Here is a 17557-nt window from a genome sequence, read left to right on the forward strand (position 1 = left end):
GGCTGATTCGTAACTACACACACACATTTCACTATGATCAATATGCACTCATCACAGTTTTTTGTGCTGCAGAGTTCCACGTTACACATGAAGCTCATGAACAGAAAGGAGGAAATGAAAATCTACTGTTAATGGACCTTTTCAGAGTTTCGATAACACAGCCACACATTACTGTCACACAGTCAGGCTTTGTGTGGTATTAGCATTACTTATTATTGTGCTGTGCTGCTCAGTTACCAACTTGATAAGCTATGGAGAGGCAATCTGCAGCAAAGGAGCACCATTATAGATATGTGCTTCACAAACTGTGTTATTTGTTTTCTGCAAATAAAATTTGGTCATTAACTTAGGCAGAACTATTCACAGCCTTGTGCAGAATTTTTCCATTTGAACATGTTTTCCTAGAGTAAGATATTACAAACATGTATTACAGGGGTGTAAAATCATTTATGACACTACTAGAAGTTAGTATCCTTGCATTATATTTCATTGCAGTGCAGTTTAAGCACATGTTACAATGCAATGAAAAGTAGGTAGACAATAGCCAAACATTTTTCTTATTTGGTATTAATTACCAAATAATGTCTCAAATATTGACTAATCTGGTAGTGTTAATGTTTCCAGCATGTGGAATGTTGTATAGTATATGGATTTATCAGATTATTTCTTTTTTATGTTTACAGCACGTAAAAAGTAATTTGCTAAGATTACCATTATCATCAGTTCCACTGTAGTAAATTTTATGACTAGAGTAGTACATGGAGATTAAAGTAGGATTGAATAGCTATTGGAAGCACTGTTGCAGTAGTAGTGAAAACAATGGATGTTTCTTTAAAGGATATTTTTCTTTTTATTTATTTATTTATTTATTTGAGTGAAAAATTTCACCATACTTAACACGTGTGGCTTAATGTTTTCTTGCATTGTTTTGAGCTTTCAACTTCTGAACATTAATAAATAAATCAACAAAAAACACACTATCTGTGTTAGTATTGCTGTCTTGAAAAATGTTTTCAGCTTTCTTCTGTTCATTGAACTTGCCACCTAGAGGACACATTGACTATCATCTGTAGTAATACTGGATTTGAATCTTTCAGCAGTGTGTGTGTGTGTGTGTGTGTGTGTGTGTGTGTGTGTGTGTGAGACAGACAGAGAGAGAGAATTGTGGTTTGAACATATTTTGTGTGGAAACTGTCATCTTCAGTAAGTGCCATGATAGTAAACATGACAAGAATGCTGTTATTTTATTCCTGAAATGTTGTCTAACTTTAAGAAAAATTCTTTGTAAAAGCAGATGCAGTGATAGAATGTCAAATACAATTAACTGTTAACTCCAGCACCAATTTCTTTGAATGTTTTCCTGCAGCTCTTTTGAATCTAGTTTTTCCATAAAAAATAATAAATATGGTTTGAATAGAAGCAAGAATAATGGGTGAATACCCTCTGTGATATAAGTATGTTGTGCTACAAAGAAAGAGCTCTACCTAATCAGTGGACAAATTGTAAACAATATTTGAAACACCATTATCACCAATTTTGTAAAGTCCTCCAGTTTGTAACTAAAAAATTAAAAGTTGCATACAATTCTCAAAAAATAAGAATTGAGCAAAAAGGCAAAAGCAATTTAGAGAATTATTAAATGGGAAACTAAGAAAATAATGACCCAAATGAAACTGAGCTCCAGAAAATAGCTCTGGCAGATATGATGATACTGTCAAATCATTGAGCATCAAATTCAATGGTAACTTCCTCACAGCAGCAGCAGCAACCATGGCACACACTAATAGACAATCAAATACATAGTCATTAGATCTGCTTTTGCAAGCACAGCAATGCACTACCAACAGACAGTCTCAAAAATACAATCTCTTAGAGATTATGAAATTCATTAACTCACTAAAAAGCAGCAATTCTGCTGGATATGATTGGACTTTAGCAGAATATTAAAACTTTTGCTGACTTTGTTGGATTGCTCATGAGATACCTTTGTAACCAGTCAATCACACAGGGCATATTTCTTGATTTACTTAAAATATGCTGTAGTAGTACCTATCTATCGAACATAAAATTAATAAACCAACTATTTAACTTCTTCCAGTCTTTTAAAAAATGTTTGAGAAAGTGGCCTACCTTAGATTACTGTCTCATTAAACTGAGCAGAACTTGGTAAATGCCTCTCAGTTTTGCTTTTGTGAAAGATTCTCCACAGAGAAAGCTATAGAAGAATTAACAAATTAGGGCCTGGTTGAACTATACAAGGAAAATGATACTGCATGTATGTTTGGTGACCTCCCCACGCCCTTTGATTGTATAGTTCACAAAATACTACTGGGAAAACAAAAGTGTCATAGCATTAATGTGATCCCTCTTCCATGGACAGAGTTTAAGCTTTATATCAGAAACAAGAGGGTCTCATTGACAGATTACTCCACAAGCATAAAACTAACCTTGGAATGGGGGTATCACAAGGATCAAGACTGATTCCATACTATGTAATTGATGTTTAGACCTATAAGTGACTGAAGAGTGGTGTATTCATACCACAAATTAGCATTAATAATCATACCCTAAGTGAAGCACCTTGTGTAAAATTCCTTGGTGTTCACATGCTAAATAAGTTAAAATGGAGCTGACACACACACATAAACTAATCAAGATGCTGAGTTGAGCATTTTTTTGCCCTTAGAAGCATCTGTCATTGTGTTGACCTAAGACAAGTGTTGACTTGTTATTTTCTTATTTTCACTCTCTGTTGTTGTACTGAATTATCTTCTGAGTCTGTGCACTTGAAGCAAACAAAGTATTTATTCAGCAGAAGTGAGAAATAAGAACATTGTGTCAAGTATGTAACCATGAATCTTGCAGCAATGTTTTTAAGGATCTTGGAATTCTTATACTCACTTCCCACTAAATTTACACCTTAATGGGTTTTGTTGCTGACAATAATCTATTGGTTATGACCTGTAGATTAAAACTGAAGAAACTGCAAAAAGGTGGGAATTTAAGGAGATGGGACCTGGATAAACTAAAAGAACCAGAGGTTGTACAGAGATTCAGGGAGAGCATAAGGGAGCAATTGACAGGAATGGGGGAAATAAATACAGTAGAAGAAGAATGGGTAGCTTTGAGGGATGAAGTAGTGAAGGCAGCAGAGGATCAAGTAGGTAAAAAGACGAGGGCTAGTAGAAATCCTTGGGTAACAGAAGAAATATTGAATTTAATTGATGAAAGGAGAAAATATAAAAATGCAGTAAGTGAAACAGGCAAAAAGGAATACAAACGTCTCAAAAATGAGATCGACAGGAAGTGCAAAATGGCTAAGCAGGGATGGCTAGAGGACAAATGTAAGGATGTAGAGGCCTATCTCACTAGGGGTAAGATAGATACCGCCTACAGGAAAATTAAAGAGGCCTTTGGAGATAAGAGAACGACTTGCATGAATATCAAGAGCTCAGATGGAAACCCAGTTCTAAGCAAAGAAGGGAAAGCAGAAAGGTGGAAGGAGTATATAGAGGGTCTATACAAGGGCGATGTACTTGAGGACAATATTATGGAAATGGAAGAGGATGTAGATGAAGATGAAATGGGAGATATGATACTGCGTGAAGAGTTTGACAGAGCACTGAAAGACCTGAGTCGAAACAAGGCCCCCGGAGTAGACAATATTCCATTGGAACTACTGACGGCAGTGGGAGAGCCAGTCCTGACAAAACTCTACCATCTGGTGAGCAAGATGTATGAAACAGGCGAAATACCCTCAGACTTCAAGAAGAATATAATAATTCCAATCCCAAACAAAGCAGGTGTTGACAGATGTGAAAATTACCGAACTATCAGCTTAATAAGTCACAGCTGCAAAATACTAACACGAATTCTTTACAGACGAATGGAAAAACTAGTAGAAGCCAACCTCGGGGAAGATCAGTTTGGATTCCGTAGAAACACTGGAACACGTGAGGCAATACTGACCTTACGACTTATCTTAGAAGAAAGATTAAGGAAAGGCAAACCTACGTTTCTAGCATTTGTAGACTTAGAGAAAGCTTTTGACAATGTTGACTGGAATACTCTCTTTCAAATTCTAAAGGTGGCAGGGGTAAAATACAGGGAGCGAAAGGCTATTTACAATTTGTACAGAAACCAGATGGCAGTGAAAGGGAAGCAGTGGTTGGGAAGGGAGTAAGACAGGGTTGTAGCCTCTCCCCGATGTTGTTCAATCTGTATATTGAGCAAGCAGTAAAGGAAACAAAAGAAAAATTCGGAGTAGGTATTAAAATTCATGGAGAAGAAGTAAAAACTTTGAGGTTCGCCGATGACATTGTAATTCTGTCAGAGACAGCAAAGGACTTGGAAGAGCAGTTGAATGGAATGGACAGTGTCTTGAAAGGAGGATATAAGATGAACATCAACAAAAGCAAAACAAGGATAATGGAATGTAGTCTAATTAAGTCGGGTGATGCTGAGGGAATTAGATTAGGAAATGAGGCACTTAAAGTAGTAAAGGAGTTTTGCTATTTGGGGAGCAAAATAACTGATGATGGTCGAAGTAGAGAGGATATAAAATGTAGGCTGGCAATGGCAAGGAAAGCGTTTCTGAAGAAGAGGAATTTGTTAACATCCAGTATTGATTTAAGTGTCAGGAAGTCATTTCTGAAAGTATTCGTATGGAGTGTAGCCATGTATGGAAGTGAAACATGGACGATAAATAGTTTGGACAAGAAGAGAATAGAAGCTTTTGAAATGTGGTGCTACAGAAGAATGCTGAAGATTGGATGGGTAGATCACATAACTAATGAGGAAGTATTGAATAGGATTGGGGAGAAGAGAAGTTTGTGGCACAATTTGACCAGAAGAAGGGATCGGTTGGTAGGACATGTTCTGAGGCATCAAGGGATCACCAATTTAGTATTGGAGGGCAGCGTGGAGGGTAAAAATCGTAGAGGGAGACCAAGAGATGAATACACTAAGCAGATTCAGAAGGATGTAGGTTGCAGTAGGTACTGGGAGATGAAAAAGCTTGCACAGGATAGAGTAGCATGGAGAGCTGCATCAAACCAGTCTCAGGACTGAAGACCACAACAACAACAACAATAAAAATTTGTTTCAGCTGAATTGTGATGTACACAGTCACAATCAGAATGCAAGACACAAAAATAATTTTCATGTAAACTTCCGTGTCTGGGATTCAGAATGAAGTTAAGTACTTTGGTGGCAAGATTTGGGCAATCTCCAGTCTAATATAAAGCAGGAAGCTGGGAATCCCTACCAATTCAAAAGAGAATTAAAAACATTCTTCTTTGCCCACTCCTTATATAATTACATGAATATCTAGATGCAAAGATGCAGTGTTTGCCACAAAGCTTCATGACAAGTAACAACATACTGTAAATAGGACTTCATATTTATAGAAGTAGATGAATATTTTCTTTGAAAAATATCATAGTAATCAAATAAATATTTTGTTACCAGTAATAAGTAAACATTAGGTATTTGTTGTAAGTGACAAGAGATCCACTTTTTTCAAAGCAATAACTTTCTTTCTAATTTACTTTTAATTTTACTGACCTAAATATGAACAGCATTAAGCAGTTTATTGTTAATACAGTTTACATATTAATTTTATGATTCCTTGTCTTTTTGTTAATATATAATGACTTATTCCACATCCCTGAAGATTCTTATTCTTGATGGGATCAACAGAATTTGATGAATGAATAAAAGAATGAATTCAACTGGACATAAAATTTAACAAACACTTTTATTTTACAGGGAAGAGGAGAAGAATAAAGAAAATGAGAAAATAAAGCCCGAAGAAGCTGGTAAAATCATACCAAATCATATCTCTTTTCTCTTTACAGCCCATGAACATCTAGCAAAGTAAGTGACTTCATTCGGATAATTTATTAATGTTGTAAAAAATAACTTTTACATTCTTGTCTGTTTTTAATTTATTACCTTTCCTGCTTATCAATCATAAGATTCATACGTGACATGGTCACTGACAATTCATGAATATCGCTTTCTTCCCCCAAACAATGAACAAATGGCAAACTTTTCCCACAGCCACAAGGTGAGTGATGTTATTGGCACTATTAAGTGCTGCTGTGTGTAATGGCAGAGTACAAGTAAGATGAGGGGATAGAAGGAAGGAATGGAAAGGACAAAAATTGGGGCTACATGTGTACAGGAAAAATAAGTCTGGATAAACTGAATCAAAGAGAGAAATTAGATAAAAAACATACTGGCTAGATGTGCAAATCTACATTCATAATGTAGGCATACTTTATCAGTAAACGTGCCTATAATAACATCACTGTTTACGTGAATTACTTTTTGACTTTTTATCTCTTCGTGTCAAAATGACATGTTAAATACCATTATTTAAATGATTAGTGAATGAATAAGCTAGCATAGGAAGAGGAACATAAATCCAAACATCAGGGAAGGAAAACACTTGAACTTATGAATGGCAAAAGTGGAAAAAGTAAGAAAACAGAGATAGAGGAAATGAAAGCCTAGCAAAGTTCTAACACTGAAATATGAAATATGCTGGAGAAATACACTCCTGGAAATGGAAAAAAGAACACATTGACACCGGTGTGTCAGACCCACCATACTTGCTCCGGACACTGCGAGAGGGCTGTACAAGCAATGATCACACGCACGGCACAGCGGACACACCAGGAACCGCGGTGTTGGCCGTCGAATGGCGCTAGCTGCGCAGCATTTGTGCACCGCCGCCGTCAGTGTCAGCCAGTTTGCCGTGGCATACGGAGCTCCATCGCAGTCTTTAACACTGGTAGCATGCCGCGACAGCGTGGACGTGAACCGTATGTGCAGTTGACGGACTTTGAGCGAGGGCGTATAGTGGGCATGCGGGATGCCGGGTGGACGTACCGCCGAATTGCTCAACACGTGGGGCGTGAGGTCTCCACAGTACATCGATGTTGTCGCTAGTGGTCGGCGGAAGGTGCACGTGCCCGTCGACCTGGGACCGGACCGCAGCGACGCACGGATGCACGCCAAGACCGTAGGATCCTACGCAGTGCCGTAGGGGACCGCACCGCCACTTCCCAGCAAATTAGGGACACTGTTGCTCCTGGGGTATCCGCGAGGACCATTCGCAACCGTCTCCATGAAGCTGGGCTACGGTCCCGCACACCGTTAGGCCGTCTTCCGCTCACGCCCCAACATCGTGCAGCCCGCCTCCAGTGGTGTCGCGACAGGCGTGAATGGAGGGACGAATGGAGACGTGTCGTCTTCAGCGATGAGAGTCGCTTCTGCCTTGGTGCCAATGATGGTCGTATGCGTGTCTGGCGCCGTGCAGGTGAGCGCCACAATCAGGACTGCATACGACCGAGGCACACAGGGCCAACACCCGGCATCATGGTGTGGGGAGCGATCTCCTACACTGGCCGTACACCACTGGTGATCGTCGAGGGGACACTGAATAGTGCACGGTACATCCAAACCGTCATCGAACCCATCGTTCTACCATTCCTAGACCGGCAAGGGAACTTGCTGTACCAACAGGACAATGCACGTCCGCATGTATCCCGTGCCACCCAACATGCTCTAGAAGGTATAAGTCAACTACCCTAGCCAGCAAGATCTCCGGATCTGTCCCCCATTGAGCATGTTTGGGACTGGATGAAGCGTCGTCTCACGCGGTCTGCACGTCCAGCACGAACGCTGGTCCAACTGAGGCGCCAGGTGGAAATGGCATGGCAAGCCGTTCCACAGGACTACATCCAGCATCTCTACGATCGTCTCCATGGGAGAATAGCAGCCTGCATTGCTGCGAAAGGTGGATATACACTGTACTAGTGCCGACATTGTGCATGCTCTGTTGCCTGTGTCTATGTACCTGTGGTTCTGTCAGTGTGATCATGTGATGTATCTGACCCCAGGAATGTGTCAATAAAGTTTCCCCTTCCTGGGACAATGAATTCACGGTGTTCTTATTTCAATTTCCAGGAGTGTATTTGCGCATAAAAATGGATGTTGTTATATTCACTATTAGGAAGTCTAGTGCCCAACATCCAAGGGAACTGCAGAATAATCATTGCCATACAAGATAGCTGGCTCGCACTCTTGCAGTGTATGTACTCAGAGCATTATTGCTAATACACTTAATACGATGAATATGACATCAAACATATAATAAACATTTATTAAAAGAATTTATGCAGAGTACTCATCTGTAAGTGCTGCCAGTGTGCATGGCAAACACCAAATCCTATAATGCTAACTAATCTAACATATTGAGAAGAACAATCTAATCTGTAGAGTTCTTTCTGAATTTCTCTGTATGACCATTATTAAATTTGGTCTTTCAGTCTGAATTTCACTAGACACTTGACATTTAACTGCCTTACAATCACTTGTAAATAATGGCTTGCCATTATGGAGTCAACTGTTGATCTGCATAAGCCTATGATAACTGTAGACTGGAACTGCTGCTTACTGAGTTTGGGCAGGTATCCATTTATTCATGACTGGTGAAATAATTTCTGTCTGCACTTTACTTTGCCAAAGAGGAAAGTACTTCTAGCTATGCTCTGTGGCAGCTGCCATCACGAGCAGTGGATGGATCTGTCTGTCTGTAGCTCTCATAGCAGAAGAAGAAATGGGTTTCAGTGTATGAGTGCAATTTGAGTGGCAACAGAGTGGAACTGATTGGCACGTACTGTGAGTTTGTCTCCATGATGGTGCCCTCTTGTGATATTGGTGTGTACCAGTTGACTGTGGACACAGCATCTCTCTGCAGGGAGGGGGGAGGGGGTTGATGAAACTGGCTTCATTAGCTTCATGGTTCCTTGCTTGCCAACAGGCGAATTTGGTGGGTTCATAGGCTGTTCCCACTGACATATGCACACAGCACTGGAGAAAACCACACTCAAAACCCCAGTGAGGACATAGCCAATTGTTGGGCTGCATCAATTTTCTTGGGCTCATTTGTGGGCTGTCACGTGTCCTCCACATCCATCTAGTCACTGCTGGTAGACTGCAGCTGGTTGCTGCTGCTGGAGATGAAGTCACCGGCAGCTGCTGGCGGCATCTGTGGGTCTTTCAGACAGATGGCTGCATAGAAGTCTCTTATGATTCTGAAAAAGAGGACAGCCTAGGAGTGCTGCCTATTTGTGCACAAGCACGTTGCTGCTGAATTTCATTTTTGTGGTATGCACCACCTTCTTAAACATTCAGCCTAAACGTGACGTTGCCGAGCTGCTGCATGACTGTGACTGACTGAGTGGTACCCAACATTTCTTTCCGTACTTATGCATCATTATGAGTATTTGTGAATCACGTGATAAATATTTTGTATCATCTGTTGTCGAAGCTCAGGATGTGGATGCATGAGTGGCTTTAAAATTGACATTAAATTTTGATGTGGTCTCCCATGTAGTTTTTCAGCTGGAGAGTCTGAATCATATGGAGCGATCTCTTCTGAGAGAGAGAAATCAGTAAAGCATTGCCTTTGTTGCACTGCTGAGTGAGCTTTGTCATGTGCTACCTGAAAGTTTGCACAAATCTTATTGAAAGCCTGTTGGCTTCAGGGTGAAATGGTCTGGTTTTGAAGTGTGAAATGTCATTTCTGTTGTAAAAGTTTGAGTTCCTGACATAAAAATTGAATGCCGTTGTTCGTGACAGTTGCTTCCTGCAATCCTTCATTGGAGAAAATGCTTGACAGTGCCTTAATTGTTTTCAGTGAAGTTGTTGTGTCTAGACAAGACAGCCTAGACACAATGAGAGGAAGCCGAAAGGCACGCGCTAAGCTAAAGCAGGATGGCATGAGGTCTGAAACAGGATACGTAATGAATGCTATAAAGAAAAGTAGGTAGCTGCTGGAATACTTAACTTTAATCCATCCTTGTGGTACATCTGGAGATTGTGGCGATACAAGTGAGACTCTTTAGATACATGCAATGTTACTAATGGCGCCTTGCTAGGTCGTAGCCATTGACTTAGCTAAAGGCTATTCTAACTATCTGCTCTGCAAATGAGCGAGGCTTCGTCAGTGTAGTCGCTAGCTACGTCGTCCGTACAACTGGGGCGAGTGCTAGTCCGTATCTCGAGACCTGCCTTATGGTGGCGCTCGGTCTGCGATCACACAGTGGCGACACGCGGGTCCGACATGTACTAATGGAACGCGGCCGATTTAAAACTACCACCTAGCAAGTGTGGTGTCTGGCGGTGACACCACAGAAGTAGTCAATGACATTTGAACATTTGAATTACAAATGGAAATTTGAGAATGCATTGATGACAATGAGCCAGTAGTTTCCAAAACAATGGTCCTGCAAAGCCGATGTGTAGATATGGCCATGTTTCATGTGCTTGCGGCCACAGAAAATATTGTCGAGGAGGAGCTGACTGGTATGTTTGATGTAAATGTCATCATTTTGATGTCTTTTTCTGTATTTTTCTACTAGAAATGTTCTCTGGCAGTGTGTTTGGTATGTACTATGGCCAAGTGACATTGATGTAGCATTTGAAGTACTTTGGATCTAAGCACCACATGAATAACGACTTGCATCTTTCCCGATTCTGTATGTTCCAAAATCACATCTTTGTACAGTGTTAGAGTATGTCTCATATGCAAGTAGGATTTAATTTCAGGTTGATTCATCAGGCTTTCTATTCAAAGACCACTCTGGTAGAATGTACTGTTGAATTTTACATAAAACTGCATTCTTTGGCACTAGCTTCGCGCTTAAATTAGAATTCAATCAGAAATTTTTCACAGTATCCTGACTGATCAAATCTAACAAAAAACAAACATCTGCTGATGAATCTAAGTTTGCATTCTACCCTGTTGGCAGTTGTGAAATCAAATCTTTGTTCATATGTTGAGCAGTGGACCTGAAAATTATTTCATAATCATAATTTGACAAAAGTGGCACCCAGCATTGTAATCATTGACCTGTCCTGGAGGGAAAAGTATTGTTTGATCCAGAGATAGCCTGCAAAGGCTTATGGTCCATAAGCAGAATGAATTTACAACCATAAATGTATTCATGAAACTATTAATTGCAAAAATAATTTAGGGGCCTTCTTATCAGTCTGATGTAGTTCCTCTGTGTATCTGTGTGTTTCTGATGTGAATGCTATTGGCCTTTCAAAAACATGTTATGGATGAGATGAAATGGTGTCGATATGGTATTTCAAAGCATCTGCTGCAGTTATTAAAGTTTTTCTCAGATCATGTGCCGTAAGACATTTGACCCCTAACAAACTTTGTTTCAGTTAATCAAATGCATGTTGACACTCAAAGTGTTCCAATTCCATTTTGTGCCCCCCTTTTTTTTTGGGGGGGGGGGGGGGGTGTTGAAGCTTTTATAGTTGCTCCAATATGTTGCGGCATTTGCCTAATGCCTTTTGGAGGCAGAATGTGTCCAAAGTATTGCACTTCATAGTGTAAGAATATGCACTTGTCTCTGTGATGCTATAAATTTACCACTCGCAAAATTTTAAAGGCAGGTTCCAAATTATGTAGCAGTTCTGGAGTTTTTCGTGTGACATTGATGTCTAGGTAGTTCACAGTGTTTCGGACTTTCCAAATTACTTGTCCTAAGTATCACTGGAATGGACTTGGTGCACTGGCAATCCAAAATGGTAAGCTCTTGGATTGGTATAGACCAAACAGTGTCTCTGTAACAATGAAGCTGTGTGGTTTGTTTACAAAACCATGACAGTGACCTACCATTGATGCATGCAACGGTATTTCAGAGGAATATTATTTTTTGTAAAGTATGATTTCACAGTATTAAGATAATCCAGTGAGATTTATTGTGAATAGCATTTCTTCCCAAAATGTATTGCTTTTGTCAAAATAAAAAGGCATGTGCCATCAATAAAGCATTATTATCTACAATACTAGACTTGTTGACTTGCATGGAAAATGAAGAGTTTTAAAGAATATGTACAAGGTTTCTTCCAACATTAATTGACATTTCTTCAGTTTGTTACTTTGCTGTGCTATCACTTAGGGACAACATTTTTAGAATTCCAGGTGTACTCTGGCGTGTTACTATTGAGGTAAATCCTTTTATAGAGGGTATTATTACAGTTTCTCCAATATTATAGCTTTCACCACTTTTTGTAACTAATTGTAAAATGCAATAAGTGGCAATTAAGCCATCTCCATTCGTTGCATGTTGCTTCTTAAATGATGCGCTGGTTTTTGAACACTTTATAACTTTTTTGTGTATTTCCGGACAATATTCAGTGAGTATGTCCTTGACATTTGGATGCTTTGTAGAAAGGTGTTCTCGCAAACGAGTTGGCTTCATTGTCTTATTTAATAATATTTTATGGCACAATAAACACAGTGGATGTTAAACTTCCTGGCAGATTAAAACTGTGTGCCGGACCAAGACTTGAACTCAGGACCTTTGCCTTTCGCGGGCAAGTGCTCTACCAACTGAGCTACCCAGGCACGACTCACGCCCCGTCCTCACAGCTTCACTTCTGCCAGTACCTCATCTCCTACCTTCCAAACTTAACAGAAGCTCTCCTGTGAACCTTGCAAAACTAGCACTCCTGAAAGAAAGGATATTGTGGAGACATGGCTTAGCCACAGCCTGGGGGATGTTTCCAGAATGAGATTTTCACTCTGGAGCGGAGTGTGCGCTGATGTGAAACTTCCTGGCAGATTAAAACTGTGTCCCAGACCGAGACTCGAACTCGGGACCTTTGCCTTTCGAGGGAAGTGCTCTACCAGGTCCCGAGTTCGAGTCTCGGTCCGGCACACAGTTTTAATCTGTCAGGAAGTTTCACATCAGCGCACACTCCACTGTAGAGTGAAAATCTCATTCTGGAAACATCCCCCAGGCTGTGGCTAAGCCATGTCTCCACAATATCCTTTCTTTCAGGAGTGCTAGTTCTGCAAGGTTCGCAGGAGAGCTTCTGTTAAGTTTGGAAGGTAGGAGACGAGGTACTGGCAGAAGTAAAGCTGTGAGGACGGGGTGTGAGTCATGCCTGGGTAGCTCAGTTGGTAGAGCACTTGCCCGCGAAAGTCAAAGGTCCCAAGTTCGAGTCTCGGTCTGGCACACAGTTTTAATCTGCCAGGAAGTTTCATATCAGTGCACCCTCCGCTGTGAAAATCTCATACAGTGGATGTTGTTTATTTACAAAAGGTTCTATGAAACCCACCTTCAGATACTCTGGTAAATTGCCATGACTTTTTTTGGAACATGGGCTCACAGTATTTCACAATATTTTGTTTGAAGCTGTAGGCATGTGCTCACTCTCACAAATCTACTGAATACTGACCAGTGGAGATGCAAACAAAAAAGCCTGTGTTTTAGTTAGTTACTGGGCATGCCTCTCATGCACCAGGGATTGGGTTTGGGGTGGTGATGGTATCGGCTACCAGCTCTACGTATTTATTACAACTGGGAGGTGCGGGAGAAGATGTCCGAGCTATTCTGTGATGAGGCTTTATTTGTTTGTGGTCACACTTTTTGTACCATGTAGTTTCACTTCTGTTACGTGAACTAAACTTATGCGTGGGCAATACAAATAGTATGTCTTCTGAAATGTGAACTGCCTGGGGGAATTTTATGAAAAATCTAATGAAATTTTTTTAAAGGTCTTACCAAAGGTCTTACCACATACTGCCCACTATCAAAAGTTGGAATGCCCACTAGTGGTTAGTAGGGGTTAGGTTGACTACCACTGATCTAGGCAGTCAAGTTCCTGTTTGACTTTATCACCTAACATAAAGGGAATAGTGCATATTTTACAAAATTTTGGCTCAGGGTTTGGCTTCAGTGTGATGGGTGCCTTCTAATTTACAATGCTACTTGTTGCTTCTGAAAACAAATTGTCTTATTTTTGCAATTGTTTTTGTAACAATTCAGTTGGAACATCAGTATGAATCTGATTTAATCCTTCACAGATTGTGAAGCCTAGTGTATTGAAGAGACCAAGGCCCACAAATGTGTTGCTTTCTGTGAATTGAGAAGTTCTCTGAATCTTACCTGTTAGGTGAATACGCTGAAGTACTGCTTGAACTTCCATAAAGTTAAAATTCATTAACAATGAGGAAAATGGTTGGGAGGTGTGGGGACACACAAATGTGTACAACTTTCCATTTTGTGTCTCATGGAATTGAGTTTCAAAGCTGTATTGCCTTGAGATGAATATAATTTTTGGGATAATTTACCTATGTTATTTGAAGGTAGCATTCAAATGATCTCACAGTTTGTGGGACATCTAAAAATAACCTCGTGCAGACTGTCTCCGCTGCCAGTCTTCATGAATGTCATCACAAAACAGTCTCTGCTGCCAAATAGGGTCACCCATTGGTTGATCAGACAGTACAACCAAATAGATTGAATTCTTTCTTTTGACATAAAACATTCTGAATTTTGTTGCTAAACCACTAAACTTTGCTAATTTTGCTAATTTCTTATATCATCTTCATCTCTCTCATAAATTGCTCCCACTCCTCTCAACTGTTGACTGGTGTTTTGTAAATTGCACCTCCCCCTTTTATCTACCTTTATTTTTACAATTTTGTGGCCTATAGATAATTTCTACTATTGTTCTATTTTTTTAAATTTGTGCTTTAAGCAATATCTCTTTTGTAACAATCTTTTTGACAGCTTCTTCCTTCATAATATGTTAGCCTTTCTTTTCTCTCCACTTACACTAGAACTGTGTACTGTATCTTGCCTTTTCTGTTACATTTTCCTTGCCTATAGTTTTTCAAGCTTGTACTCCAACTCCCCCCTTCCCTCAAGATTTTTTTTCTGCATTCAATATGAGCAACATTTAAATTCACAATAGCATCAAGTACATCTTGAAAAACAGAAATTGTGTGTGTCTTTCCAAAGCTTCCTGTGCTTTTGAAAATAATTTATAATGTGAAGCCAAGAAAGTATTGTCTTTGTTCAGTGTCTTCTAAGAATAAGTTTTACTTCCAGCCAGATATATGATGACACATTCCATCTTAAATCATCTTCAGTCCACACTAGACAGTGTTTTATTTGTCTTTGCTTATTATATAAATTCTTTGAAAACTGAATATGAGTAGATGAACTATGTTTACAGACATTCATGGTGTTGCTCTAATGAGGGTGCACTTCTGCTGCATACAATGGATGTTGTTATACCAAAGATCCACACTCCTGAATTGTGTCTGTTACGTGAGCAACTTGTCCCATATATGGAGCAAATCTTCTATTGCCTTTATGCACATCCAAGCAAAAAAACAAAGGTATGCTTGCATTTCTGTTGCTATACTATTATTAATGATCATTTTTTTGTGTGTATCACATGTGACACTACCTCACTGCAGTTGAATAATATATAAAGATTGAATGTGTTATATGTTAGCTTTTACCTCCACACAGATTCACTCCATTGAGCAAAATATTTGTAACTGCTTGTGAAAGTAAAGATCTTTGGATGGTATTCATTTAAAAAGTGCTGTTTAACATGAGATATTTTTAAATAGGTGGTAAACAATAAATGCTTGTAAAATATGAACTCCTGCAACATTTGATTGAGCAGATGTGGGTATGATGTGTACAATTTTTTTCTTACAAATATACTATTGCTACAGGTACAATGACATCGGCACTTTAGGTTTAGGATAGTCAGAAAGGGTGTAAAGCTGCTGTTGGTGAATAATAATTGCTGTTAGCACAGTAGTAATTACAACACAATATTCGCAGTGTTTGCTCCACTCATTAATTTAACTCAGAAACTCAGAATTCCCTTTTTTAAAATTCTGATTGTGTCCTTGGCAAGGTTGTGCTGTTGTTAATGACAGATTTAGATACATCCATAAAAGTATCCACTAAGATTTTAAATGAATAATTTACCTACTTTCCCATTCATCCTAGGCACGCTACCTTCAAGATCATGGGGTACCCCAAATATCATTGACCTGGGAAAGGGCAGTGCAGATATTCCAGTTTTATAAACCAGTACAGCTGCCAGAGTTTGACTCATACAGAGTGGCATCAATAACAGCAGACGTAGAAGTCCTCTTTAAGCGCATCATACAGCTTGTGCCTCAGCAAAGTGATCCAGGTGAACTATTAATAATATTAACTATATTTTGTTGTTGGACATTTTTTCATGTGTATTTAAAATTTCCCAGTCTGAAAACAGGTAACGGTGCAGTTTCTGATATTATAACGTAGAAGGCTTGATCGGACCTTTTAGTTACAAAATTAGTCAAGTGCAATTAATTGCCCGACAATAGCATGGAATTTTACAATGAATGTTTTCATGACCAGTTGTCTTAGTTATTGTTAAATTTTCTGGGTTGTATGGTCATTCTCCATGAAACTTTTTTGTTTCTGACATTTCATCCAGAGTTACATTGGACATCTTCAGAGACACTCCTGGTTCAGTTGAGTATTGCTGACATTTAAAGATTTTTTAAACCTATGATCCTATACAGAAAATTTCATGTTAGTTGCTGGTGGCCCTCCATCTTGTGTGATCATGCTCCTAAACTTTTCTGTTCCTAAAGTTCTGTCTAGAGCTGCATTGGATGTCTGCAGAGAAGCTCCTGATTTGGCTCAGACTTTCTGGAAGTTTCATGGAGCATGACTTTGCAGCCCAGAACATCACCATCAGCTAACACACAATAAATAAAAAAGCCATTAAAAGTAAACAGAACATTATTTATAAAGAAACAGTATTTAGATACATAGAAAATTTTATGAAGGGTGGTTTGCCAACTAAAAATTCAACAACTTTGTTAATCTGAAATTCTGGATGACTTGCTATAGTTTTGATGTTCTTTCTGCATGGCTTAACTTTCCATGTTATAATAATTTTATCTGGAGGTGTTACAGTTTATGTGTATTTGTAATGTCCTTGTTTAACACATATACAGTAATTGTTATTTTATTTATTCTTGTGCAGTGAGTCCCATGTAAAGTTTTTATTAAATTACTGCATCACCTATTTCATGGGCAAGAGAATGTTACAAAATATTTCTCTTACTTTGCTCCTCTATGGTCATGGTTATGGGAACATAGAATTCTCTTTTGAGTATTAAAATACAGAAGACACAAAAGTTAAAAGTTCCATTTCCCGTTTTGTATTTATTTTCCTTCAAACATCCATAATGTTTAATGCTTCAAGTATACATGTTTGTTACACTTCTTCACAAGATTACTTCAATTAATTAGCTACATAAAATAATAGTTAGTGTGCCACACATAATGGTAGATATTGTTAATGGAAGAGCTCATGACAAAAGCTTCTGTTTCTTTTTGCTGATGAATGTGAACTAACATATCTGGTGTTGTCTCCATGTTTGAAAGGAAACAGATAAAATAACACAAAGGGTGATATAAATCTTGGTATTATTTAATATAAATGATGTCTATAAAATATCACAAATCTATATGAATTTGAATTTGCTATGATAGAGATGCAAAATAAAACTGAGATACCACATGTTAGGTATAGAATTCAAGCTATGTTATGCTGCCATAACCTACTAATTTCATGCATATTGGAGAAGTCGAAATATGTAGGAGTACATGAATTGTAACTTATTACATTTCAGAAATGGTGC

General features: G+C 39.0%; 1 protein-coding gene across 1 annotated transcript in view; it reads left to right on the top strand.

Annotated features, from left to right (window-relative positions):
* The window catches only part of LOC126468927 (calcineurin-binding protein cabin-1-like), a 260620-nt gene that overhangs the window by 147745 nt on the left and 95318 nt on the right, over window positions 1-17557 (top strand). Inside the window, exons 17-19 of the mRNA XM_050096590.1 lie at window positions 5770-5877; window positions 15064-15229; window positions 15861-16050. Of these exons, the coding sequence (XP_049952547.1) occupies window positions 5770-5877; window positions 15064-15229; window positions 15861-16050 (464 nt within the window). The remainder of the gene's footprint in view (window positions 1-5769; window positions 5878-15063; window positions 15230-15860; window positions 16051-17557) is intronic.

The sequence above is a fragment of the Schistocerca serialis genome, chromosome 1 (genome assembly GCF_023864345.2).
Source record: "Schistocerca serialis cubense isolate TAMUIC-IGC-003099 chromosome 1, iqSchSeri2.2, whole genome shotgun sequence".
In the NCBI taxonomy this organism is placed as follows: domain Eukaryota; kingdom Metazoa; phylum Arthropoda; class Insecta; order Orthoptera; family Acrididae; genus Schistocerca; species Schistocerca serialis.